Here is a 27,105-nt window from a genome sequence, read left to right on the forward strand (position 1 = left end):
GGCTGGTAATCGCCCCATATAGTTCAGAGTGCCTCCTTAGCGTTAGTACTGGGAGGAATACACACCCCAACTATAAAGACAGCAGTGAATTCCTGAGGCAAATAAAATGGTCTGCATCAAACAGTCACATATTCTACCAACGATGAGCAGTAACCGGAGACGAGCAGAGTCTTTGCACTATTTCGTGTTGATGTAGACATACAGACCTCCACCCTGAGCCTTACTGCATAGAGCTGCATTTCTGTTGGCACAAAACAAGGTGAGCCTGTCTAGCTGTCTAAAACTCTGTTGCAGCAGTCTCTGAACTGTTGCTGAGATGGCAGCTCTCCATTTCCCACAAGAATAGTGAGCATTGTGGTGGTCAAGTCTTTCTGCAATGCTTGTATTACCTCAGTTATACCATCAGAAAGTCTGTAGCATTTTCTACAGAAGAAGACAGTAGCCTGAACAAGTGCCCTTCTGAATTGGAGAAACAAACTAAGTCTTTCACAATGAGTTTTTCTCCTTCATTGAACATGACCAAATAAGTGTTAATGCTATTGATTCAGCGTAGAGTGTATGCTCATGGAATTAGTGTACTTCAAAATCTCTTAATTTACTGAGTGAAACCACAGACCGCGAAGTTAGAACTATTCCTGCCTTTTCTCCCACCAAGCACATGTTGTCCAAGTCTCACCAGTATACAGAAAAACACTGAGAACCACACTTGGCAGACTTGCAGATTGATGATCAGTTATGTCACTGATGTTTCCAACCCTCTTACTCAGTTTGGACTGAACAATGACATGATTTAGGAAGAGTCCATTGATCTCAGCAACAAGTGGCTGATTGCCAGTGATTGTGAAGCCTGGGGACATGAAGCTTGCAACAACCTTCAACTTGGCCTGGTCAATGCCAATAGATAAGAGTCAGAGCAACATCCCAGAACAGGACTTCGGTCTTCCTGACGTTGCTTCTCAAGACAAATTCTTCACAGGCAAAAAAGTGTCTTAGCTGCTGACAGAATTCAGCAGGATGGAATTTTCAGCCTTCATCACCAACATTAAACAACTTTCCAATGAGGACTTGACATATCTTTGTCTAAGATCTCAGGTGAACACAGTCAAACAGTTTGTGTCAGTTTTCATTTGCAGAAGAATTGAAGAAACACAACAGCAACAAATAAACGAAAACCTAAAGAGAGACCTTATCAGAAACAGTCCTGTTTGACCCCACTGCAGATCTCAAAGGATTCTGACATTGCCTCATCTCTCCCAAACTGACCTTACCCATCATGTTGTCTTGAAAAAGAGGACAGGAAATTGAGCAGCTCTGACAGGAAGCCAGTTTTCTCCAGTGACATATTGTTTTGCTCTGTTTACTTGATCAAATGCCTTGGTGAGATCGAAAAGGCAAATATACAGTGAGCTTCTTGTTCATTACATTTCTCTTGCAGCTGCCAGACTGTGAAGATCAAGCACATTGAAGATTTTCCAGTTCTTCAAAAATATGGAACTGTGAAAAGGATGTTTTAAAGACTTTAAGAGGAGATTGGTTGGTTGGTTCAGGAGGAGCTCTGCACAGTGGACCCATTTCCCAATTTACACAGCCGACTTGGACAGCTCTTTTCCAATCTATTTCTCCTTTACTAATCACTGTCTTTTGGTCCAAGCTATTCCACTTTCCCCTCCACACTCAGTCACGAGCATAGCAAATATAACTTTTCAACTACTTTCAGTTCCAAAGAACAGTTATACCAAAATCGAAAAGTTAATTGTTTCTCTTTCCAGAGATGAGACCAGACTTGCTGAGTTTCTCCAATACATACTTTTTAGTTCAGATTTCCAGCATCCACAGTATTTTGTTTGAATTAGTTGAGGCCAAAAGGCTGAGAAGTCAATTTGCTGGTGGGAACAATTTGCAGCAGAGTCATTTTGTGTAGAATGTGTTCATCTGTAGGATTGCTTTGACATGTATAATAGAGTTGCCCATTCTTCACAATTGCAATGCCAGAACTGGCAATAAAACATCAGTTCCAGTAAAAATAGCAATTCTAAAAAATTCATATAAGCAGTTACAAATTTACACAATACAGAATAGTACTTTATTCATTAAAATAATTATCATGCAAGATTTTTCTTCCACTCAAAAAATGTTCATCTCATTTTTTCCATGATCTCAAGCAATGAATATTTTGCCTTCTGTTCAGAGGTGATCCACCAAAAACAGTATCTCTCAATCCTCCTTTATGTATAAGGTTAAATCTGAAAGCATCTTTATATGTTTTGTAAGAGTCCAAGTGGGACTTCTGTGTTTTGTTCATATTTTCATATAATTTAGTGAACACACAACAGCTTTAATTACTTCAAACAACGGCAGTGATTGGCAGCACAGTCCAGTAATCTTCTCCATCCCTTGGATCTGCCTGGTTTGATGTGTTCCTTCAGGCTCCTGCTTGTCCACCTTGGATTCCAGCACCTGCCTCGTTGTTTTTTTGTCTCCAGCCCAGTAATCTTGCCCAAATGGAGACAACCTCTACAATATCATACAAGAAACAAACAATTCAAGAATTTCTTTCTTTGGAACTAACTTCAACCTTCAAGTCTTGTATTACAAATAAGTGTCAAAGTTTGCACATAGCATAGTTATCATTACAGACCATTTCAAGACAGTGAACAAAATTTGTTCTTTTATATATAATTGTGCAAATTTCACCCTTAACTCAAAATATGAACTTTGTTTCTGTCCACAGATGTTGAATGAGGGGCTGAGAAGATCCTGTATTTTCTCTTCATTTCAGATTTTAAGCATCTTCTGGATGTGGCTTTGGCATGTTTGAGCTTTCGCTTTGAAGTCGCTCTGGAAAATATTGCCACTTCAGTCCATTCAAGTCATGTCAGGGATCTACAATAATATGAGCTGAAACAATAGGCTTGAATATTCAATTCAACCTAAAACTATTTAACTAATGACCGTTTGTTTGAGGAGGACTGTATTTCTTCTGGCAGACTGCCTCTTTAAAACCAAAGTGGGCTGCAGAGTCTTCTGAAAGAAAGTGAATTGCTTTCTCGATTGTGGTTTGAAATTTACCAAAAACAAAAAATAAGAAAACTTCTCTCTGAATAGACGAATGTTCTATTTGGCATTCTTTGAAAAATGCATGGAATTGAAGCATATCTGCGAATTGGCCAGAGATGGTAGGACTGTGTGTATTGCATGTGTACAAAGAACAGAGACTAGGAAAAGGGCTATATGTTGGGCAAGAACAACTGTGGCTTTGTCAGTGTTGTTAGATCCCAACAAACTAAAGGCATCAGGAAAGGGAGGTGGAAGCAAAGCAGAAACAGGTGGGCAGAAACATTATCAGAGAATTAGAGGGGCACAATCAGAGTACAAAAAACAGAAGGGGATAAACATAAGGGAAGAAATAGTGGCAGAAAGAAAAGGATAGAAACAGAGGGGCAGAAGCAGAAGGGCAAAAACATAATTGATGAAACAGGGGGTGGCTGAAACGATGGGGCAGACAGATGGAAAAACAAAAAGGGCCACATCAACAGTATAGAAACAGTTAGAGGACATAAGGTGCAAAAACAGAGGTTGAGAAACAGAGGGGCAGAATTTTTGTCCCCTTCTTTCTCAATCTCTGCTTCTGCCCATCTCTTTCGCAACCCATGGTTCTCCCTCTGCTTCTTTCGTTCTGGATCAGAACACACACCCTCAAAGTATATTAAGTAATAGCCTAGATCATAACATTTTCTTCCTTTCAAGGTATTTCAGATGAAATTCGATTGGTCAAATCACTCACTTTAATCAAAACACACTTCATTCATACACGGTAATTAAAATACAGACAAAATAAAAATGAAAGCATTGGCTTATCTGTAATCTTTGCATTGAAGTGCTCAAGTAAAAAGTGAGGTCTGCAGATGCTGGAGATCAGAGCTGAAAATGTGTTGCTGGTTAAAGCACAGCAGGTTAGGCAGTATCCAAGGAACAGGATGCTGCCTAACCCATTGAAGTGCTCAACAAAATAATGTGTATTAACTACCACTCATGAACTGCTCTAATATAGTTACATCCCAGAAACACACCCTTGGCAAATACAAATTCATGAAAATAGACTTGTCTCTCTGTGAGGCAAAAGTGGGTACTGCAGATGCTGGAATTTAGAGTCAAGATTAGAATAGTGCTGGAAAAGCGCAGCAGGTCAGGCAGCATCCGAGGAGCAGGAAAATTGACATTACGGGGCAAAGCCTTTCATCAGGAACGAGGCTGGGAGCTGCAGGGGTGGAGAGATAAATGGGAGGGGCTTGGGGCTTGGAAGAAGAGAGCTGAGAGTGCAATAGGTGGATGAAGGTGGGGTAAAGGTGACAGGTCGGAGGGGAGGGTGGAGCGGATAGGTGGGAAGGAAGATTAACAGGTGGGACAGGTCATGAGGACGGTGCTGAGTTGGAAGGTTGGAAGTGGGGTAAGGGAAATGAAAAAACTGGTGAAGTCCACATGGATGCCATGGGGTTGAAGGGTTCCGAGATGGAAGATGAGGTGATCTTGCTCCAGGCATCGGGTGATAACTAAGTGACGATGGAGGAGGCCCAGAACCTGTATGTCCTCCGTAGGATAGGAGGGGGAATTGAAATGTTTGGCCATGGGGTGGTGGGGTTGCTTGGTGTGGGTGTCCCGTATACATCGCATCATTCACCATTACTTCTGCTACCTCCAAACGGACCACACCACCAGAGAGATATTTCCATCCCACCCCTATTTGCTTTCCGTAAAGACTGTTCCCTCTGGGACTACCGGGTCAGGCCCATACTCCCTAACAGCCCACCTTCCCCTCCTGGCACCTTCCCCAGCCACCGTGGAAATTGCAAAACCTGCACCCACACACCCCCCTCACATCCGTCCAAGACCCCAAAGAAGCCTTCCACATCCATCAAAGCTTCACCTGCACTTCCACATGTCATTTACTGTATCTGTTGCTCCCTATGCAGTTTCCTGCATATTGAGGAGATTGGACGCCTACTTGCAGAGCGCTTCAGAGAACATCTCAGGAGAAAACAGCAAGTCAGTGGCATTAGGGCACAGCAGGCAAGAGGAAAGGTAAACAGGACCTCAGTGAAAGGACACCTGATAGTTTGGGGGACAGATAGGAGACTCCTTGACCACAAACTGGAATCCAGGATGGTGTGTGGAATCCAGGATGGTGTGTTGCCTCCAGGGTGTCAGGGCCCAGGATATCTCAGAGCAGCTACAGAATGTTCTCAAGGTGGAAGGTGAGCAGCCAGAAGTTATTGTACACGTTGGACAAATTACATAATAGAGATGAGGTCCTGCAGAGTGATTATAGAGAGCTAAGAAGCAAGTTTAAAAACCAGGACCTCATCAATGATAATCTCCAGATTACTTCCAGTACCATGTGCGTGTGAGGGTAAGAACAGGAGGACATGACAGATGAACACATGGCTAAAGAATTGGTGCAGGGGGAAGGGATTCAGATTTTTAGATCATCAGGATCGTTTCTGGGGCAGAGGTGACCTGTTGAAGACAGATGAGTTGCACCTGAACTGGAGGAAGACCAACATCTTTGCTGGCAGGTTTGCAGGTACTCCAAACCTGACTGGCGGGGAATCCTCCACATCAGGGAGGACAGCGCAAGGCTTAAAGGAGATACAGTAATCAGAAATGCTAAGTTGGAGAGACGGGTCAGGCTGGAACACAACAGGGAGCAATGATTGCCTGTTGGATTCAATTGCATCTATTTGAATGCAAGAGGGCTGACAGGTAAAGCTAATGAACTCAGGGCCTGGATAGGTACGTGGGACTGGGATACTAAAGCTATTACAGAAACATGGCTATAAGGAGGGACAGGACTAGCAGCTTAATATGCCAGAGTAAAGGTGCTTTAGGCAGAACACAGATGGTGGAAGGAGGGGAGAAGAAATTGCATTTTTCATTCAGGTGAGTATCACAGCAGCAGCCAGAGATGAAATAACTAGAGGCATGGCACTCATCCACAGATTCAATCAATAAGCACATTGACCTGAACTCAATATACCGGCCACTGCAGCGGACAGCTGGAACCAACAACTGGAAATGGCAGGTACAAATCACCATAAATGCCGGAGGAAACATCACAGAAGCGCTTCACAGGAGGCTCCCAAGCACTGAGGATGTCACCTGGCCAGGGGACGAAACATCTGCAACACAAATTCCCAGCTCGGCAAACAGAACCACAACAAATAACTGAAGGACATTCAGTGAGGCTTTGTGGGTGAAGCTAAGAAATAAGAAGGTGATGCTGGCGTTATTAGGTTTATACTAAATAATAAACAAGAGTCAGAGGAAAAAAATATGCAGGGAGATTGGTGAGACTTTCAGGAGCAATAGAGTTGTCAGAGTAGAGGATTTTAATTTTCCTAACATTGACTGCGGCTGCCACAGCATTAAAAACTCAGGTGTGGTGGAATTTATTAAGTGCATTTAGGAAAGTTTCCTCAAGTAGTAAAGAGGGTCCTACTCAGGTAGGGGCAAAACTCGACTTAGTCTTGGGAAATAGGGCAGGACGGGTGACTGAGGTGACAGTGGGGGTGCACTTTGGGACAGCGACCATAGTTCTATTAATTTTAAAAAAGTCCACAGATTCAAGTTCTAAATTGGGGCAAGGCAAATTTTGATGGAATTACACAGGAGCTGGCAGGGGTTGATTGGAGTAGTTTGTTTGCAGACAAAGGGGTTTCTGGCGAATGGGAGGCTTATAAAACTGAGATAGCTGGAGTTCAAGGTTGGCAGGAATAGGGAACCCTGGATGTCAAGAGATATTGAGGCTTTGACCAGGGGAAAAAAGGGCTCTGGTACAAACAGCTGGAATGAAAAGGAATCTCTGGAGGTATACAGGAATTTATTGAATAGGGAAATCAGGAGTGTGAAATGAGGACATGAGATAGCCTTGGCTGAGATTAGAGTGAATCCAAAGAGGTACTTGAAAGTATATTAAAGTAAAAAGAACTGGGGAGAGACCAAAGTAGATATGAATGTGGAGAACCACAGGAGATGGGAGAGATTCTTAGTAAGTATTTCTCCTCTGTATTTCCCATGGAGAAAGACACAAAGACTTGGGAACTTGGGGAAGTTACTGGTGATGTTTTGGGGTCAATCCATATCACAGTGTTGGGGGTGTTGGATGCATTAGAATGTATGAAGGTGGATAAATCTCCTGGTCCTGACCAAACGTATCCAAGAACACTGCAAAAGGCTAGAGAAGATATTGCAGGGGCTGTGTTTGCTATTTTTGTATCATGGTTAGCTACAGGTGAGATCCGAGAAGACAGGAGGGTAACGAATGTTGTGCTCTTATTAACGAAGAGCTGGAAAGAAAAGCTTGGGATTTATAGACGAGTAAGTCTATTATCTGTGGTGTCGAAGTTACTTGAGAAAATTCTGAGGGATAAAATACACAGGGCAACCCCCGTATCTGCGAATCACTTTCTGCGGTCCGAACATATTTGAGGGAACCTTCCAGAACCAGGGACCAGGAAGCTTTCGGGAAGGTACATATGCCATTGAAATGTTAGCACGGACAGACATTTTCGTCAGCGTGGACCAGTTTAGGCCAAAGGGCCTGTTTCCTCGCTGTAGGGCAATGACTCTTAATAGCATAGGGTCAACTTGATCAAAGAGGTGGTTTTGAATTAAGGGGATATTGATACCACAACTGGAGAAGGATGGACTCCATGAGAATCAGTCTGAAACCAGAGACCTGGTGAATCATAATTTGGGCTGCAAATATGGTTTGAAAATCAATAATTGCAGGGAAAGGTGTTCATTTGCTTGGAAAATGTGACTTCCCAAAGCCTGCTCACCATCTACAAGGCACAAGTCAGGTGTATAATGGAGGACTTGCCAGATTGAGTACAGCTCCAACAATACTCGAGAACTTTGGGACAAAGCAGCCCACTTGATTGACACCACATGCACAAGCGTTAACTCCCTCCAACACTCAGGAGCAGCAGTGTGCACTGTGTACAAGATGGACTGCAGAAATTCACCAAAGATCCTTACCATCTTCCAAATCTCTAACGAGTTTCAACCAGAAGTACAATGGCAGCAAATCCATGGGGATACCACCAATTGCTAGATCTCCTCCCAGCCATTAATCATGGCAAATACTGGCAAATACATTGTCATTCAGTCATGGTCAATGAATCAAAATTCTGGAAATCCTTTCCAAATGGCACTGTGGGTCTACCTACAGCACATGGTCTGCAGCAGTTCAAGGTAGCAGTTCACCACCAACATCTCAAGGGAAACAAGGAATGGGCGATAAATGCTGACCAGCCAATGCCAATGTCCAACAAAATAAATCAGAAAAAGAGGTAGGAGGGTAGATTAGTGGTGAGACTTATTGAAACCAGAAAATAAAAGCAATGGACAGCATGTGTCAATGTCATACTGAAGTACGAATCATGAAAGTGGAGGGAAATCCAAAACGACAACAAATTTGAAAGCTTTGTATCTCAATGCATAAAGCATTTGGAATAAGGTAGATGAACTGACAATGCAAACTGAGGTAAATGTATCATGTCGTTGCCATTACAGAGGTATAGTGTCAAGATCAAAATTGGGAACTGGGCATTCAGGGATGTTTGATATTTCAGGAAGGAAGGAAAAGGTGGTGGGGTAACTTTGTGAGTAAAAGATGAAATGAAGGATAGCAAGAGACAAGCTGGACTCGAATGACAGATTCCATTGGGTTGGAGGTGACAAAACAGCAGAGGACAGAAGATATTGGTAGGAGTGGTAACAGACTCCCCAGACAGGAGTCACAGTATATGAAGGAGGAGTGTAAATCAAAAAATAAACAGACAATGTAAAAAGAATAGAGCAATGACAATGTAAATCGTAAATGTTCTTGTTGACTGGGTTCATCAAATTAGAAATGGTAGCAGGGCAATAGATTCATAGAGTACATAGAAGATACTTTCCTTGAGCAATATGTCACTGAGCCAACCATGGAATGAAATCCGTAAAAGATTGCAAACGCTGGCAATTTAGCTAAATATGGGAGTTTAGGCAAGTGGGAGAGGAAGGCACTGCTATGTCTTGTTCTGATCATTTTTGCACAGAGCTGCTTTGTGGTCAATTGCTGGTGGTTAGACAAAGGAGTGAGCTAAGGTGAATACTAGGCTTTCTTGAGGAGGGTAAGTAGAAACAAGAGGCAGCCAAAGCAGTGGTATGCTCCTCCTATTAGATGTGGGGGGATGACAGACCAACTAACTGCCCTGGAGACTATGTCTGCAGGATGTGTGTCTGTTTGTAGCTCTTCTCAAACTGAAGAGACCAGTCAAAGCAGCATGTTGAACCAATAAGGAGCATACAGAGCACACTGAGCAGTATACAGATTGTAGCTTTTCGGAGGTGCTCACACTGCAGGTACAGACAAGTAGATGGGTGATGGTCATCAAAGGTAGTGCAGGAGTTTTTCTGGCTATACCCCTCTCAAACAAGTATACTGTTTTGGATACTGTTGAGATAGTGGGTGAGGGAGATAACTTAAGAGGTAAATAGTAGCAGCAGCTAGGTCTTTTCACAGCATGACTGGCTATGCTGTCAAGCAGGATATGGTGAAGTCCAAACAAGCAATTGTGACAGGGGTCTCACCAGTTAGGGGCATAGATTGTGTTTCTGTGGCCACAAGATTCTAGAATGACGTGTTATCTCCCTGGTGCCTTGGTCAATGATATCTCAGAGTAGTTGCAGTAAATTCTCAAAGGGAAGCCTGAACAGCTGAATGTCTTGCCCTTATTGTTACCAATGACATATGCAGAGAAAGGGATGAGGTCCTGCAAAGTGAATACAGGGAATTAGGCAGATTAAAACGCAGGATCACAACAGGTTGTCATGTCTCAATTACACTCTGTGCCACACCCTCGTCAGAATAAGAATAAGAGGATATGGGCAGGTGAATGTGTGGCTGAGGATCTGGTGGAAGGGATAGGCAATCAGATTTTTGGGGAATCAGTGGGACCTCTTTTGGGGTAGAAGTGACCTGTTCAAGACAGGTGGGTTGCACCTGAATTGTTGGGGGAATCAACATTTTGGCAAGGAGATTTGCTTGAACTATTTGGTGTTATGGACCAGGCCAGAGGCCCTCAAAATATTTCTAGAAGGCAGCCAAGACTTTAACTTTTTCTGATTTGAAAGGCAGATGGGAAGTGGATATTCCAGATGTGATGCAACTGGTCAAATCACATGGGTTTAAGCAAAACAGAACTTATTTAAATACTACAGTTGAAACACGAACAAAAGAAAACAGAATTTAGAAAACTTAATTATTTGAAAACTCAACTGACTTGTAACTGAAATTTAAGTTAGGAGCTGTTCCAATTTCTGCAACACCCCATGAACACACTCCTTGGCAAAAGGTAAATTCAAACACAGCCAGGAGAGATTTCAAGGCAAGCATCATCTGCTTAAACATGGAACCTTTTTTGCAATGCACCAAGTTCTGATTAACTGCTGGCTAACTAACTAACTAACTAACAAACAAGGCTGGCAGGAGTAGGGAACACCAGATGACAACAGATAGTCAGGCTGTGGGCAAAGACAAGGTTATTTCAGCTGGGATGAAGTGAATCCCTTGAGGAATATAGGAGCTGTAGGAGCACACTAAAGAGGGAAGTCAGGAGGGCAAAAGGAGGACACAAGACAGTTTTCACAGAGATGCAGCAAACAGAGTAGACTAGATTGAATGAAGTGCTGGGAAAGTGTTGCCTCAACTACAAGGTGTTTTTGGGGCCTCGGATACTAAGGAGGGAGAAAGTCAACAAGCAGATATTAAGCTTTCTGCAGTTGCAGGAAGGATGTTGGGAATAATGTTGGGAATGGAGGGAATGGTCCTTGTAGAAGGCTGACAAGGGAGGTGAGGCGATTTTGTATGGTGGTGGTATCTGCTGGAGGTGGTAGAAATGGCAGCTGTGTGGATGCTGGTGGGACATTGAATGAGTACAAGGGAGCCTCTATTGCTGTAGTGGGAGGGAAATGGTGGGGGTAGGGGAAACTGAGAGCTGAAGTACAGGAGATGGGCAAGACCCAGCTGAGGGCCCTGTCACCTTCAGTGTTGGGGAATCCTCAGTTGAAGCTGGTATCATGAGAACAGATGCAACGGAGACGGATGAACTGGGAGAATGGAAGCCAGTCTTAGCAGGAAGCAGAGTGCAAGGATGTACAATCCGGAGAACTGTGGGAGTCGATTGGTTTGCTGTGGATATTGATGGCTCGCCTATCCCCAGAAATGGAAACAGATGTTGAGGAAGGGAAGGGAAGGGAGGAGGCAGATGGACCAAGTCAAAGTGAGGGATGGAAATGAGCATCCACATGACTGAGGGAAGCAGCACCAATTATATCATTAAAATACTGGAGAAAGTTGTGGGTGGTTGCCAGAATAGGCCTAGAACAAAGGAATATGCCAAATATGCCACAAAGAGACAGGCATAACTGGGGCTCAGGTCAGGACTTATGGCTGCTCCTCGATCCTGAAGGAGTGGATAGGATGAATGGACAAGGTCTTTTCCCTGTGGTGGGGAGGGGAGTCCATCGGTTTGGGGTGAGAGGGGAATGATGTAAGGGACACACCTAAGGGGCAACTTATTCACGCACAGAGTTGCGCGTGTATGCGGAGTGGACAGCCACAGGAAGTGGTGGAGGCTGGTACAATTACAACATTTAAAAGGCATCTGGATGGGTATATGAATAGGAAGAGTTTAGAGGGATATGGGCTGGGTGCGAGCAAACGGGACTGGATTAGGTTGGGATATCTGGTCAGCAAGGACGACTTGGACCGAAGGGTCTGTTTCTGCGCTGGCTGAGAGTAGTTAAAAGAAACCTTGTTCAGGGTGAGAATGAGCTTGGCTCAGAGGTGGATGGTAGTGGATGGAGACAGTTTAGGCATTTATTTCAAGAAAGAAGCAGAGAGACCTGTGACCATCCTGATTGGGGATGGACGTGAAAAGGGGTTGCACTTACAGGGTGCATGGTAGAGCTCTAGGGAGCATTGTCGAACAGAAAGACCAAGGGTGCAGGTACATAGTTTCGTGAACATAGTGTGACAGGTAGATAGGGTGGTGAAAAAGTTGTTTGGCACCTTTGCCTTCATCAGTCAGAATACTGAGTACAGGAGTTGGGACGTTGTGTTGTTATGGCTGTACAAGGCACAGATAGAGCCATATTTGGAGTACTGCATTTCATTCTGGTCACCTTGCTATAGCAAGCATGCTACTGGACTGGAAAGGGTGCAAGAAAGATTTGCAAAGGATGTTACGGAGACTGGAGGTTTGAGCTACAGGGAGAGGCTGGATACATTAGCACTTTTTCCCCTGAAGAGTAAGAGGCAGAGGAATGGCCTAACTGGAAGTTTGACAGATCGTAACATGCAGAGTTAAGTTGGATAACCAAGGTCTTTTCTCCATGAGGAGAAAGATTTCACAGGGACTCAAGGGACAACTTTTTCACACAAAAGGATGGTGTGTACATGGAATGAGCTGCCAGAGGAAGTGATAGAGGTTTGTACAATGATAAATGTTTAAAAAACAGGGAGGACAGGTTTATAGATAGGAAAGGCTGAGAGGGACATGGGCCAAATGCAGACAAAAGGAACTAATTTAGCTTAGGAATCCTGTTTGGCATGGATGAGTTGGGCTGAAGGGGCTGTTTCCGTGCTGTGTACGTATATGTCTCTCCAACCACAGAACAAGATATCTTGGTTCCTGTAATGGGTCATGAGGCAGGTCTAGTAAATTACCTCAAAGTAGCAGCTATCCAAAGAAATAATGATGATGACAAATTTTTTTGTTTGCTGCTAGTCTGTTCAGTTTCAAAATGAAAAATATGTATCAGAATCCACTATGTAATTCCTTTCATTTAAGTCAAACAATAAAATGATCACAGAGTAAGTTTAAATAGACTTGATGGATAGATTAGCAGGCAAGACAGTAAACAAACAGTGACAGATATTTAAGGGGTTAGCTGATGACTCTCAGTGAAACTATATCCCAGTTAGGAAGAAAGATTCGAGAGAGAGGTGAACCTGGAAAGTTGACAACAGCATTACGAGGAACGAAAAGCCATGTGAGGAGGCAAAGAGAGCTCCTATTGTGTTCAATTTATTCTTGTCACATATAATGAGATAGTGAAACATCTTGTTTTACATACTATCCAGAGACATCACATCTTACTTCAGCACATCAGGGTAATAGAACAGAATACCAACTGAAGTGTTACAGCAAGAAAGATAGTCCAGTGAACGATCAACTCTAATAAATGAGAGATCCATTCATAAGTCTGTCAACAGGAGGGAAGAAGATGCTTTTGAATTATTTGGCCTGTGTTTTCAAATGTTTCTATCTTCTGCCTGACGTAAGAAAGTAGAACTGGGGTGGGAAAGGTCTTGAATTATGTTGGCTACTTTCCCGAGGCAACAAAAAAAGTATAGGCAGAGTCAATGGACAATTTGCTTGATGGGCTGGGCTGTGGTCACAAGTCAAATTTCTTGTGGTCTTGGGCAAAGCAGTTGCCATACCAAATGGTGATACATCAAGAAAGGATGCTTTCTGTGCTGCATCTACAACAATCAGAAGACTGGGATCAAATTAAGAATCCAGCAAAAGAATTCTAAAAAAGTGAACAGAGAGAAAATAAACTGCGAAGACAAAGTAGCAGAGAATAAAAAAAACCTGACAATCAGATCTTTTTTACAAATATAAAAAAAAGAGGGGTCAAAGTGAATTAAATGAGACAGTTATGGGGAACAAGGAAACACCAGAATTAAACTAAAGTGATACTTGGTATCAGTCTTAATAGTGAACATACCACTAATACTGAAAAACATGGGGAAAAAGAAGTACCAACACCATCACAAGAGAACTAGTATTAGACAAACAAATGGGGCTAAAGGCAGTTAAAATTAGAGTGGTGCTGGAAAAGCACAGCAGGTCAGGCAACATCCGGCTCCTGCCCAAAATGTCGAATTTCCTGCTCCTCCGATGCTGCCTGACCTGCTGTACTTTTCCAGCACCACTCTAATCTTGACTCTGATCTCCAGCATTTGCAGTCCTCACTTTCACTTGAAGGCAGTTAAATGTGCTGACCTTGGTGGCCTGATTCCTGGGATGCTCAACAGAGATCAGCATGTATTGGTTCGAATTTTCCAAAAACCCTTGGGTTCTGGACAAGTATCAGAAGATTGGCAGCTATCCAATGTGAAGTTCCTCTTCCAAAGAGGAAGGAAGCAACAGGCAGTTAACTATTGGCCTGAGCACATAAGCTAGTGAACGTCCTCTACAGAGCCTCCAGTGCCAGTACATCCTTTCTCAATTAGGGAGACCAAAATTAGACAGTAGGCCACCTATTCCACTCATTGGAGTTTATAACAATGAGGTAATCTCTTGGAAACATATAGGATTCTGAAAGGATTGATATGATGTTTCTCCACATGGTAGGCTTTAGAAACAGAAGGCACACTTCAAACTAAAGGGGTGCCAAAAGACGGAGGATTCTTTTTCTCTGATGACTGAGACTTCTTAATACCTTGCATTGAGAGCTGTGGTGTCTTATTACTTATGATCTGAGTTTCTTCCCACTTTTTCTTACTGAAGCTGCCCCTCTGTCTCATTCTGTTTGTCCCACTGCTTCTCCACCTTTTTCTGCCTATCTGTTACTACCGATTGAGCCCCTTTTCTCTTCCTCTGTTTGAACTTCTGTTTATGCCATGGCTTTTGTCCGTTTCTCCCCAACCAGTGTCAATATGTTTCTCTCCTTCTGTTCAACTGCACCTTTCACCCAGTCTTTCTTTCCCAGTTTCTTTCATCTTTGTACCCATCCTGCCCAAACATTTCTCCCCTTAAGTGTGTGTCCCTCTGCTTTTCCAGCTGTTTCTACCCAACTAATGACTGAATTCCTGTTGTGCTCAAATGAGCCCGTTCCTTATCTTTGTGCCCGTTTCTCACCTTGTTTATGACCCTGTTGTCCAATTATTGCCCACCTGGTTCTCGACCTCAATTTTGCAATTGTTTGTGCCATTTCTTCAACTTTTGTATTGCTCTATTCCTTCCACTGTGCTTGTCTGTTTTTCCAATTGGTCTGCCCTCTGTTGGTGTCTCTCCATTTCACCCCTTTGTATATACTGTGGTTAATGACCTTTGATTTCTCCTCTTTGTGTTCCTATTTCTCCATCTATATCAGTGACTCTCTATTTCTCTCTCTTTTTGTGGCCCAATTTTGACAGTTACGTTCCCATCTGTTTTCCTGTTTGAGCGAATGTTTTTGGCTCTCTCTTTCACCCGCAGTGTAACCTCACATCCACGATGTCCGTCTTCTGCACTCATTTATTGGCCTTGGCTTATGTCCCTGATTCTTGTCCACTGTTTCTCCTCTCTCTGTTGTACTCCTGCATTTCATCGTCTCTTATTCATCTCACACAGTTTATGCTCCTCTGGTCAGGACCTATTATTTCTTTTTCACTCCCGCCTTCCTGTGCTTGTGCCCCCCATTCCCAGCCCTTGCTTCTCATTCATCATGACCTCTGCTTACGCCACCTCTCTTTTTGGTGGGCGAGGTTAATGCAATTTGATTTGTTGTAATCACATGTACCTAAGGACTGTGAAAAGCGTGGTTTTGCATACAGTACTGGCAGATCATAGTAGACAATGATGTGCAGAAGAGTTGTAAGAAATGTTAGAAGACGACCTGGGAAAGGGAGACCGCAAAGAATCACCTGCTGTCAGCACCATGTTTGGTTGGTTTGACGGCTTGTTTGTAATGCAGAGTTATATAAACAGCAGGGGTTCGATCCCTGTCCCTGTTGTGGGTACAATGAACGACTGCTTTGTAACCGCTCCCTGACCTAAAGTATGGTGATCCTCCTTTTAAATCTGAAGCAGTCATCTCTCTCCCTGAGCCTTTGGGTTGCCTCAGACCAGAATGACATCACCTTACGATGTCTTTTGCCGATGCTCTTTTGTGTGGCATACAAATGATAAACAGATTAAGATATAACAATCAAGACTTGATTTGCTCAAACTAAATTGCTGTTGTCAGCATCAGATAATGCAAGATAAATGAATTGTAGTCATGACTACGGAAGGTTAATAAGCTTGATGTGTCTTGATCATATGCTATTTTGGACGGAGGCAGCCCCAGATCTAAACCCAGATTAAAAAGCACGATGATTGATGTCTAGTCCTGTTCTTTAAATCCTGGCCCTGTGCTATCATTGGATGTTTTGAGGAAACCGATTAATGGTCTATGGATCACGTATGAGAACATAGAATTTTACAGCACAGTACAGGCCCTTTGGCCCTTGATGTTGCGCTGATCTGCAAAATTAATCTGATGACCATCGAACCAACACTTTCCATTATTCTCCATATGTATGTCCAAAGCCCATTTAAATGCCCTTAACGTCTGCCAGTCTACTACTGCTGCAGGCAGGCCATTCATGCTACTACGCTGAGTAAAGAAGTTTTATTGCAAGCGAGTTAGAGGACAACCAACTCTCCAATCCCATCAGCAAGAGCTCATTGGTCAATTACCGGGCAGCATGGTGACTCAGTGGTTAGCACAGTTTCCTCAGCGCCAGGGACCGCACTCAATCCCAGCCTGAGGCAACTTTCTTTGTGGAGTTTGCACATTCGCCCCTTGTCTGCATGGGTTTCCTCTGGGTGCTCCAGTTTCGTCCCACAATTCAAAGATGTAGAGGTTCGGTGAATTGGCCATTCTAAACTGCCCTTTATGTTCAGGGAGGCGTAGGTTCGGTGTATCAGTCCGTGGTTCATGTAGGGTCGGGTAATGGGTCTGGCTGGGTTACTCTTCGGAGGGTGGGTGTGGACATGTTGTAGCGAAGGGCCTGTTTCCGCACTGTAGGGATTTTTTTCTATTGCATGCTAAGCACAACTCAAGTATGCAACCTGTGTCCAGAAAGTTTCTCATGCATTTATAAGGGTCTCCATTTCAAAAATTACCTGCCTGCGAACATGAATGGAAGCTAAAATAGCATCACCATGACAGACTTGGTAGAGGAGCAACTAGTTTTGCTTTTTTCCCTTTCAGAAGATTATGAGGGGAGATGGGGGTTAGAGAGAGGAAAATGACATGTGCCTTTCTGTGTGTACAGAAAAAGGAGGGACAGGAATAGCAGAGGCTAGAGAAGGGGTGGCTTTCCGTGACCATTGTATTATCCTTTGCCTGCTCACCTGCAGACTCCAGGCAGTGAGAAAGGCTTTCTTGTTTTTGTAGTCGTAAAAAGTGGATATATTCCTCACCTTTCAGGTTTGGTAGTTGCCCACAGACCATCTGGGCTCTGGAGCTACAGTGGTGGTCCACCAATCTGTAAGCCACAAGGCCAGCACCAAGTCTCAGCAATGTGCAGGAACATTTTGCCGCAGGTCAGTTCCAAAATGGCTTTTGATCTTATGATCCACAAGTCCTTTCAAAAATGGTGTCTTTTTAAATGCTTGTGCTTCAAGCTAAGATAACGATCTCTGCAAATCATGCACAGTCATCTGCTTGGTGTAACTTTTCTCTGCAGGATAAAAAGATTACTTCGCTCATAACTAAGTGTGCATTTACAAACTAAATTTCTGTTAATTATGTTCAAAGTTCATATCTCATTGACATACTTCTTTTGGAATCTGCAGTGATGAATATGCACAAATCATTAGCTCTTCTTTTACCTGAAGATCTCAGAACAATATCATGACATTGTGGAGAAGCAACAATCAGAGTAGTTTGTGATCAGGTCACACAAACAAATAACAGGGATTCTGTACAAACATTTGGTTTATTGATAAGACTTGGTCTTTCAGCATCAATTAACCAAGACTCGAGTCTGCAGCAAATTGATCCAAAAAATGTTATCCTGGTCAACGTGCACGAGAAGACAAGAGAATCATGATGCAAGTTAAAGCCCTATCTGCAAGCCTTGATGTAAAAAGCAGTCCCAGGTTCCTGATGTGAGGGAACAGCCTTTGCATTTGATAGTTCTGTTCTGGTCACAAGTGGTGAACAATTTTTTTTTACTCCTTTCAAAAAAAAACAAAGTACAAAAACAAACTTCTACTATGCTGTCTTACCTCTTTTTTGACATCCCATATGAGAGCACCTCAATTCAAAACTTCTAAGAATTATGCTGCTGGGTTCAGTTGACAATTAATCCAGCTCCTCACAGTGTAGGCCAGTTTCCTATTAAATCAGCCGCACGCTTCAACTGATGTTAGATCCAAGGCACAATTACTAACTTTAGCATAAAACCTGCTACAAAGCACAAGTACCTGGAGCATGCTGAGATTCTGCAATGACTTCTTCATGAAACACTAAAGATCAGGGATTGAAGCAATCTCAAATTGAGTTTATGACTGGTTTTAAGCAGTGAGCATGCTTTTATGCAAAGCTTTGTGACTCCGATTTGAGAAATCAGCACCTCTCACGAAAACACTGCTCTCAATTCCACCCATCACAAGAATGAAATTTTAGACCAAAATTTTCCTCAAAGGGCAACTTAGAAAAACCATTTAACATTTATGACGTCATGGGATCTTTTAAGTATAACAGAAGTTGTTGTTGGACAGTGAAAACCAAGAAATTCACCAAAACATGTGCTATTGCATCAATTCTATACTGAAACCCGAAGTATATGTATTCAGTAAGTAATGGCCCAAACAAGTGATGCTCCGTAATCGAAATGTCATGTTGTGAGAATTACGGCACCTCAAGGAAATTAATTGTCCTGTTCAATGATAGCATGTCCTCATCTTTTGAGGCATGTACTTTGAAAAGGTCAGGACATTACTGGCTACGCCAGCAAATATAGTCTGGACAATTTAAGTATAGATGGCAGTTAAGAATCAACTACATTGCGGTGGGTCAGGAGTCAAATGTAGGCAAGACCAGATAAAAACAGCCGTTTCCATCTCTCATGGACATGAGCAAACAATTGGCAATGGTTTCATTGACATCATTAGAATCATTAATCCAGATTTTTACTGGGTTCAAATGCCACCATCTGCCTTGGTAGAATTGAATCAATGTCCCCAGAACTTTTGCTGGGTCTCCCAATGAACAGTACAACAATACCACAAGGCCATCACAGCTGCACTATTTCATGAACATTATTTGCTGAAAATGATCCACTACCAATGCAAATGTCCATTCGTGACTATAGAGAAGTTTGGAACAAGTACTTTCTAATACTTAGTTTGGTTTAAATCATACATTCAAGCAAGAGCCAGAATGCAAATCATGATACTTAACAACAAGTACAACTGCAATTATTTTTGCAGGACAAGGTCAACCACAGATACCAAGTGAACTGGCATTTCATGTGTATTCACTGGCTTAATCATCTCCAATAAGACCCTCCCAAACAAGGCCATCTTAATCTTTATTTATTTCTGAACAATACATTCGGTGATTGTTTCTGTCACAATCACTAATTTCCTTCTTCTGATCGTGTGACCCCAAGTAATTTTTTTCCCACCTCAGCTCAACTTGAAATTTAGAGCACTGGTAGTTGAGCTTTGCAGAAATGTTTACATTGTACCAACACAATTTTGTACTGAAAGACAGTAACTTATTCATTCGCCTACCTGAGGAACTTTGGAGTACTGTCTGCAGTCAGTTCTAGGAAGGCTGCACTGACTGATTTATACCAACACCTCATGTTTAACTTCATTTTTTGTTCCCATGTCAGGTGAAACTACAAAGCCCATTATTAAGACATCTTATGACACTGCATGGCCTCCAATAGTTGATAATGTGACATTTCTTATCTCCATGTGCCTTTGTGCTTTCCATCAGCTATTCAAATACGACTTAGCACGTATTTTGCTGCCAGGGCAACCACTGGTGATCCAGTGGGTATGCCAGGAAATGGGCCAGAGGATCCAGCTATATCAATGTGAGAATAGTGCAGGGGTTTTTCAGAATCGATTCCATGCTGAAACAAAGAAATGATATCAATAAAATGGTTTGCAACTTGCTGCAATGAAAAAAAGCAAAACCACTCCATGAAACAGTACCATATAAAAGGAAGAAACCATTATGTCAAGTAATTTTGGTTTTTTTTGCTGCAATTAGGTTTTGCTCTGCTGAAGCAGGTCTCCCCCCTTCCTAAAGAACACAATGTTAGATCTTGCTCTGGCAGAATAATTAGATAAAACAGATAATCAAGGTTTGGTTTGTAATCACAGCAATTCTGATGCTTTACTCATCCTCATTACAGTCAAAAAAAAAAGGCAAGATTTGGATTAAGAGTCAGAGTTTTGGGCTGAGTGCTGCAGGTTGAATTGCAAAAATACTATAAGATATGGCCAACTTCAATACCTCCCATGAGCTAATTGTAAAGTCTATTTTGGGACTGGGGTGAGAAAGTAAGATTAGTCTAAAGAAAGGGATATTTTAATTTGTCATATCTTCCCGAAACATACAATTTAAAACCAGGGGCCACTGGGCAGTAAGGTGGAGGTTGAAGTTCCATCTGCATCACAAATCCACATGACATACCTAACAGGTCATTTGAAAACATTTCTAATTTTAAAGGTATCTAGCACAATTAATGATCAGATTGCAAAGAACGTTACCTTATCCAGGCCAGAAGCCATGATGAGGAAAGCTGCAGGCGATTGATGTCCGCGGGGTGTGGCACTGGATGGCAGGTTGTTGCACTGCAGAATCTCTTCATACTCAGACTTCCCCTTGTGAAAATCGTAATCTTCACGTCGAATGGTGGAGATTTCGAAAGGATCAGCCACTTCATCACCAGCTAACAGCAAAGAAACAGCATTCAATTCACACGGATTTATATTCGGTTCTTTGATAGCTCAAATCAAGGAAACATTCAATAACCTAGTTCTGAGAGTAATCATGGGAATAAAATTCCGTGATGATAACCAAACTGGTCTCAAATCATGTGAACAATTTGTCCAGGAAAACACAAAGTTTTAAGGATGGGAGTAGATGGGAAATGAATATTTGGCGTGGTTTAAAGTTTGTCATATCTGAATTTTAGCACACCTTTGACTACAGTACCAAAATACACAGAAAATATTAAAGTGGGAACTTGGACTCGAGCAAACTTTGAATAGGATTGGTCAGTTAATAACAAAGCATCCATACAGCCTTCTACCACACCTCTGCCTTGACTTCACATCAAATTCTTGATTTGAGTATTTCCCATTGTTATGGAACAATATCTTGCACAAGGTGCATTCTTTCATGCACAGCACAACATAGGCAGTTCAGAAACTTCTAACTACATCATTTGCTATGGATAAGGCCAGACCCCATCAAAACACGTCACGCACGAGATAGTGCTAGCAAAGGGATTCAGCTTGGAAGACCTTCTTCCATGCAGCTGTTTCTTGGACCAGCAGCCTCAAACTGCCCACTTTCAGACTGCTAAAACTAAACCAACTCAGAAAAGCTGAGCTGAGAGCCAGGCCCCTTTCATTGTACAACTGTTTTTTTTTAATTTGAAAGCGTTTTGTCTGAGGCAGTATCTGTGAGCTGTAATCAAATTGGCTCTAAAAATCTTCAGGTAGTTCAACTTCAGAATCATTGGCCTCTCTGGCAAAAAAAAAGCCAAGGACAGCATAACCTTGCTAAAAGGAGCAGTTTTGTCACACATCTCAACTCTATGCCCCCAAGTTTTCATGCAGTTATTTAACTTCCACTTAAACACAAATGGGGCAGCACAGTAGCACAGTGATTATCAGTGCTGCTGCATGGCGCGAAGAATCTCGGTTTGATCTCAGCTTTGGGTGATTGCCTCTGTCTCTGTGGAGCGTGCACAGAGACATTCTCCTCGCGTCTGCACAGATTGCTTCCAGGTTCTTTTCTCCCACAATTCAAAGATGAGCAAGTTAGGTGGATTGGCTAAGTTAAATAGTCCATTTAAAAACATTGGAGGACTATTCTGGTGCCACTTGTCAAGACCTCTTCACCTTTCTGTCTGACTTAAATGCTATTATGTATCCTGGGGTAAGACTTAGCCATCAATCAAGCATACAATTGACCAAGATAAAAACCAAACAATTCCTAGCAAGTGGAACAAGTTTTGCCCATTAAAGATGCCCTTAAATGGAGAGAATCTGAAGGGCTGCATGGTGGCTCAGTGGTTAGCACACTGCCTCACAGCACCAAATACCCAGGTTTGATTCAATCTTGGGTAACTGCCTGCATGGAATTTGCATATATTCCTCACATATGGCTGAGTTTCTATTGGGTGCACTAATTGCTGCCCACAATCCAAACATGTGAAAGTCACATGGATTGGGCATGCTAAATTGCCTGCAGTATTCAATGCGCAGGTTAGGTAGATTAGCCTTTGGAAATGTCCAACGTTATCTCTGTCAACTCACACTCTTTGCAGGGTCAGTACAGACTTGATGGGCCAAATGCTCTCTTTGCACTGCAGAGATTCTGCGACTTACATTCCTCTCCAATGCACACAGAAACTGCATAAAACTATCAGTTATGACTTAGCAGGAAAGCTATTTACAGCCTTAGCTGCTTGAAATGGAGTTCAGTATACACGATGCAGTGAAGATATGCGAGGACAAACAGGCTTTACCTGACTGAAGTTGGTATGCAGTCTTAGCCTGTTGGGCAGGACCATTATCCATGATGATCTAAACCAAAGGAAGAAAGCACATACATTTGTTGACAGTCTATTAAAGAGAAAGTAACTTTAGATTAAAGCGAGAGACAATGCAATGAGTGTGACATGTCTCAGTTCAGCACAAAGTACAAAGTTATGTTCAAAACATTAAGACTGCGCAAAAATGCACAGGAACATATGAAGTTAACCAAGTTTCAAAGAAAAATTATGCCGATGTTCTCACTGAAAGCAGCCAGGAATACATTCATGAAAATCAGGTTTTTCGCATGAAATCAGAAGTAAACCAGTGATTTTCCAAACAATTTAAAACAGAGTTAAATAATCGTTAAACAAATTAAGATGCAAAAGGCACTCTTCGATTGACCAAGCTTCATTTTGCAGCACAAGTCACACAGGACAGCTGAACTCCCAAGACCATGGAACACAGGATGTCTACTTGAATTCAGGAACAAAGTGAGCAGCCAGGAGGAGTGGTGCCAGCAGCCAAAGACTTAGGGGCTAAAGTTAAGTCTAAGGTAACTTAAAATTATGAGACTGGGAAATGGTATAGAGCCATAGCAAGCTGGGAGAGGGAGCCAAAGGGAACATGAGGTCTCCTGCATCAGGTCATACAGGAACTGGGAATTAAGGCCAAGAAAGGTACATAACCCTTCACCTCCACACAGAGGAGTATGCTTGGGCATGCATCCAAAATGCATGCAATTCACCATGAGATACTCATTTGTGAGGGTAACAAACACTGACAAAACACACAACTGATGCTAAAATGAAAACTACAAGGCAAAGCACAAAAAAAAAGGCTTGAAGAATACAAATGTTAATGTGAAATACATTAAGGAGACTTACATTAAATAGAGACAATGGATTGCAGTGACTTCAGTTTTGGAAGTTTTTACAGCTCAATCAAGGAAGTCTTAAAATATTTGCTAGTCAATTATAATTGTTGTTGCAATGTCTACAAACTCAGCTAATTTTAAACACAAGAGTTACATAGAGAGAGTTTTGTTTCATAGGCCAGCAATCACACACCCAGTTATCAACTCTTCCAAAAACACTGGTCGATTCTAAAATTTGTACTAGGGCCTTTGCTTTATATTTCATGAAAATGCTAACATATTTAATCATGCAGCATCCCCTCAGCACTGAATCAGCTTGGACAAGTTGTCTAGAGTCCATTCCCACAAAACAAGCCCAAAAAAAAACATTCAATAACAACATCATCGGCATCAATAGTTTGTGTTGGTTGGATTTGCAATTGACCTTGCGTACACAGCACATTTTCCTGCTCCTTTTGTGAATGGAGTGATACAGTCCTGGGATCTTTGGACAAGATGGTGGCAAAGTAAGATGCTCCAGTCAAGCCCTTCTGCTTGCCAATTCCTTTTCCCTTTTTCTCCTCACTTTGCGCCAGTTTTTCCTTCAGCCCCAACAACAATTCACTTCTTAAACTCCCCTACCCTATCGAAAGAATGGAAGCGAAATGATGGGAGACGAGTCATGGCCAGAGTCTGGGTGACAGCAGATTGAGTGCAGGAAGAGTCCAGGAGCAGGCCTTGTGTTCTTAAGCCTGGCGGACACAGACTCATGTTGGAGTCTGTAACTCAAGTGCTATGATGGTATTTTTGGTTCTCATTCTGGACTTGTGAACGGTATATTGCCATGCTAATATTTTTGATACTAGTCCAATTCTGTGACTAAGATGGTGCTGAGAGGCCACATTAAAAACATTTCACAGTACTGTGTGTCAATAAAGGCAGTCCTATTCTATAAAGCATCTTAACAGGATATGAAGACCATGTGACCACAAGATACAGAAGCAGCAATTTGGCCATTCAGCCTATTGAGACTGCTCTGCCATTCAATCATAGCTATTAAGTTTCTCAACCCCATTCTCCTGCATTCTCCCCAAAACCCTTGATATTCGAGAACTATCTCAGTCCTAATTATGCTCCATGACCTGGCCTCCAGTGAATTCCATAGATTCACCAATCTCTGGCTGAAGAAGTTTCTCCTTATTTCGGTTCCAAAAGGTCTTCCCTTTACTCTAAAGGCTGTGTCCTCAGGTCCTAATCTCTCCTATCAATGGAAACATCTTGCCAACACCTACTCTGTCCATGCCATGTAGTATTCGGTATTTTTCATTTACATTCCCCCCCCTCATCATTCTACACTCCATCGAGGAGAGCCCCAGAGTCCTCAAAATGTTGCTCACATGTGAAGCCTTTCATTCTCGTGAACCACCTGTGAAAATGCTCCAAGGCCAGTACATCCTTCCTGAGATATACGGCCCAAAGCTGCACACAATACTCCAAATGTGGCCTGACCAGAGCCTTATCGAGCCTCAGAAGTACATCCCTCGCCAGTAAAATGCCATTGTTGCATTTGCGTACCAACTGCTGTCTCAATCTGCAAGTTCACCTTGACAGAATCCTGGACAAGAACTCCCAAGTCTCTTTGCATGTCAGACTTCTGAATTCGTTGTATTCCACATGCCACTTTTCTGCCCATTCTGCTCATCTATCCAAACCCTTCGACAGCCTCCCCAATGCTACCGGTCCCTCTAACTATCTTTGTATCATCTGTAAACATAGCCACAATGCCCTCAGTTTCTTCATCTAGATCGTTAAATGTATAGAGTTAAAAGCTGTGGTCCCAACAAAACCACGCGGAACACAAAGTGTCATCAGTTGCCATCCTGAGAAAGACTGTTGTATTCCCACTCTGCTTTCTGCTGGATATCTTGCCTCTAACAGCATGGGCCCTTAACTTACTGAGTAGCTTCCTGTGGCAGCACCTTGTCAAATACTTTCAAGTACAGGTAAAATATATCCATTGGCTTTCCTTGGTCTCACCTGCTCACTACTTTCTCAAAGGATTCCACAATATTTATCAGGCATGACCTCCTTGATGAAACCATGTTGACTTTGCCCTATTTTATGATACACTTCCAAGTATTCAGAAATGTCATTCTTCGAATGGATTCCAGGATCTTACAAATGGATTTACACTAGTAAGGCGGGGGGGAAAAGGGGGGATCCAGGGAGATAGAGACGAAAGAGATCGATCTGAGACGGGTACAGCTGAGAACGACAGACAGGGCAGGCAGGGCCAAGGTGGGACGAATAAATTAAACTGCATTTATTTCAATGCAAGGGGCCGAATAGGGAAGGTAGATGAACTCAGGGCATGGTTAGTAACATGGGACTGGGATATCGTAGCAATTACGGAAACGTGGCTCAGGGATGGGCAGGACTGACAGCTTAATGTTCCAGGATACAAATGCTACAGGCAGGATAGAAAAGAGAGGCAAGAGAGGAAGGGGAGTGGCATTTTTGCAAAGGAACAGCATTACAGCTGTGCTGAAGGAGGATATTCCCAGAAATACATGCAGGGAAGTTATTTGGGTGGAACTGAGAAGAAGAAAGGGATGATCACCTTATTGAGATTGTATTATAGACCCCCTAATAATAGTCAGAGGGAAATTGAGAAACAAACTTGTAAGGAGATCTCAGCTATCTGTAAGAATAATAGGGTAGACTATAAGACAATAGACAATAGGTGCAGTAGTAGGCCATTCTGCCCTTCGAGCCTGCACCACCATTCAATATGATCATGGTTGTTCATAATCCTGTTCCTGCCTTATCTCCATAACCCTTGATTCCACTATCCTTGAGAGCTCTATCCAACTCTTTCTTAAATGAATCCAGAGACTGGGTCTCCATCGCCCTCTGGGGCAGAGCATTCCACACACCCACCACTCTCTGGGTGAAGAAGTTTCTCCTCATGTCTATCCTAAATGGTCTACCCCATATTTGTAAGCTGTGTCCTCTGGTTCGGCACTCACCCATCAGCGGAGACATGTTTCCTGCCTCCAGAGTGTCCAATCCTTCAATAATCTTATACATCTCAATCATATCCCCTCTCAGCCTTCTAAACTCAAGGGTATACAAGCCCAGTCGCTGCAGTCTTTCACCATAATATAGTCCCTCCATTCCAGGAATTGACCTCGTGAACCTACGCTGCACTCCCTCAATAGCCAGAATGTCTTTCCTCAAATTTGGAGACCAGAACTGCACACAATACTTCAGGTGTGGTCTCACCAGGGCCCTGTACAGCTGCAGAAGAACCTCTTTGCTTCTATACTCAATCCCTCTTGTTATGAAGGCCAGCATGCTGTTAGCCTTCTTCACTACCTGCTGTACCTGCATGCTTACCTTCATTGACTGGTGGTACAAGAACACCCAGATCTCTTTGTACTGCCCCTTTACCTAAATTGATTCCATTTAGGTGGTAATCTGCCTTCCTGTTCTTGCCAAAGTGGATAAGCATACATTTATCCACATTAAACTGCATCTGACCACTCACCTAACCTGTCCAGGTCACCCTGTAATCTCCTAACATCCACCTGCCATCTTCAGAGTTACATTCTCAAAAAATTCCAGAAGATGAGTCAAGCATGA

At 42.6% G+C, this 27,105-nt stretch overlaps 1 protein-coding gene across 1 annotated transcript in view; it reads right to left on the reverse strand.

Annotated features, from left to right (window-relative positions):
* Positions 1-17,790: 17,790 nt before the first annotated feature.
* The window catches only part of zgc:152830 (uncharacterized protein LOC767682 homolog), a 45,852-nt gene continuing 36,537 nt past the window's right edge, over positions 17,791-27,105 (reverse strand). The window contains exons 15-17 of the mRNA XM_060856407.1: positions 22,598-22,655; positions 20,607-20,788; positions 17,791-19,963 (exon numbers count right to left, since the gene is read on the reverse strand). Coding sequence (XP_060712390.1) covers positions 19,829-19,963; positions 20,607-20,788; positions 22,598-22,655 — 375 coding nt within the window. The 3' untranslated portion in view covers positions 17,791-19,828. The remainder of the gene's footprint in view (positions 19,964-20,606; positions 20,789-22,597; positions 22,656-27,105) is intronic.

The sequence above is a fragment of the Hemiscyllium ocellatum genome, chromosome 48 (assembly GCF_020745735.1).
Source record: "Hemiscyllium ocellatum isolate sHemOce1 chromosome 48, sHemOce1.pat.X.cur, whole genome shotgun sequence".
Lineage (NCBI taxonomy): Eukaryota > Metazoa > Chordata > Chondrichthyes > Orectolobiformes > Hemiscylliidae > Hemiscyllium > Hemiscyllium ocellatum.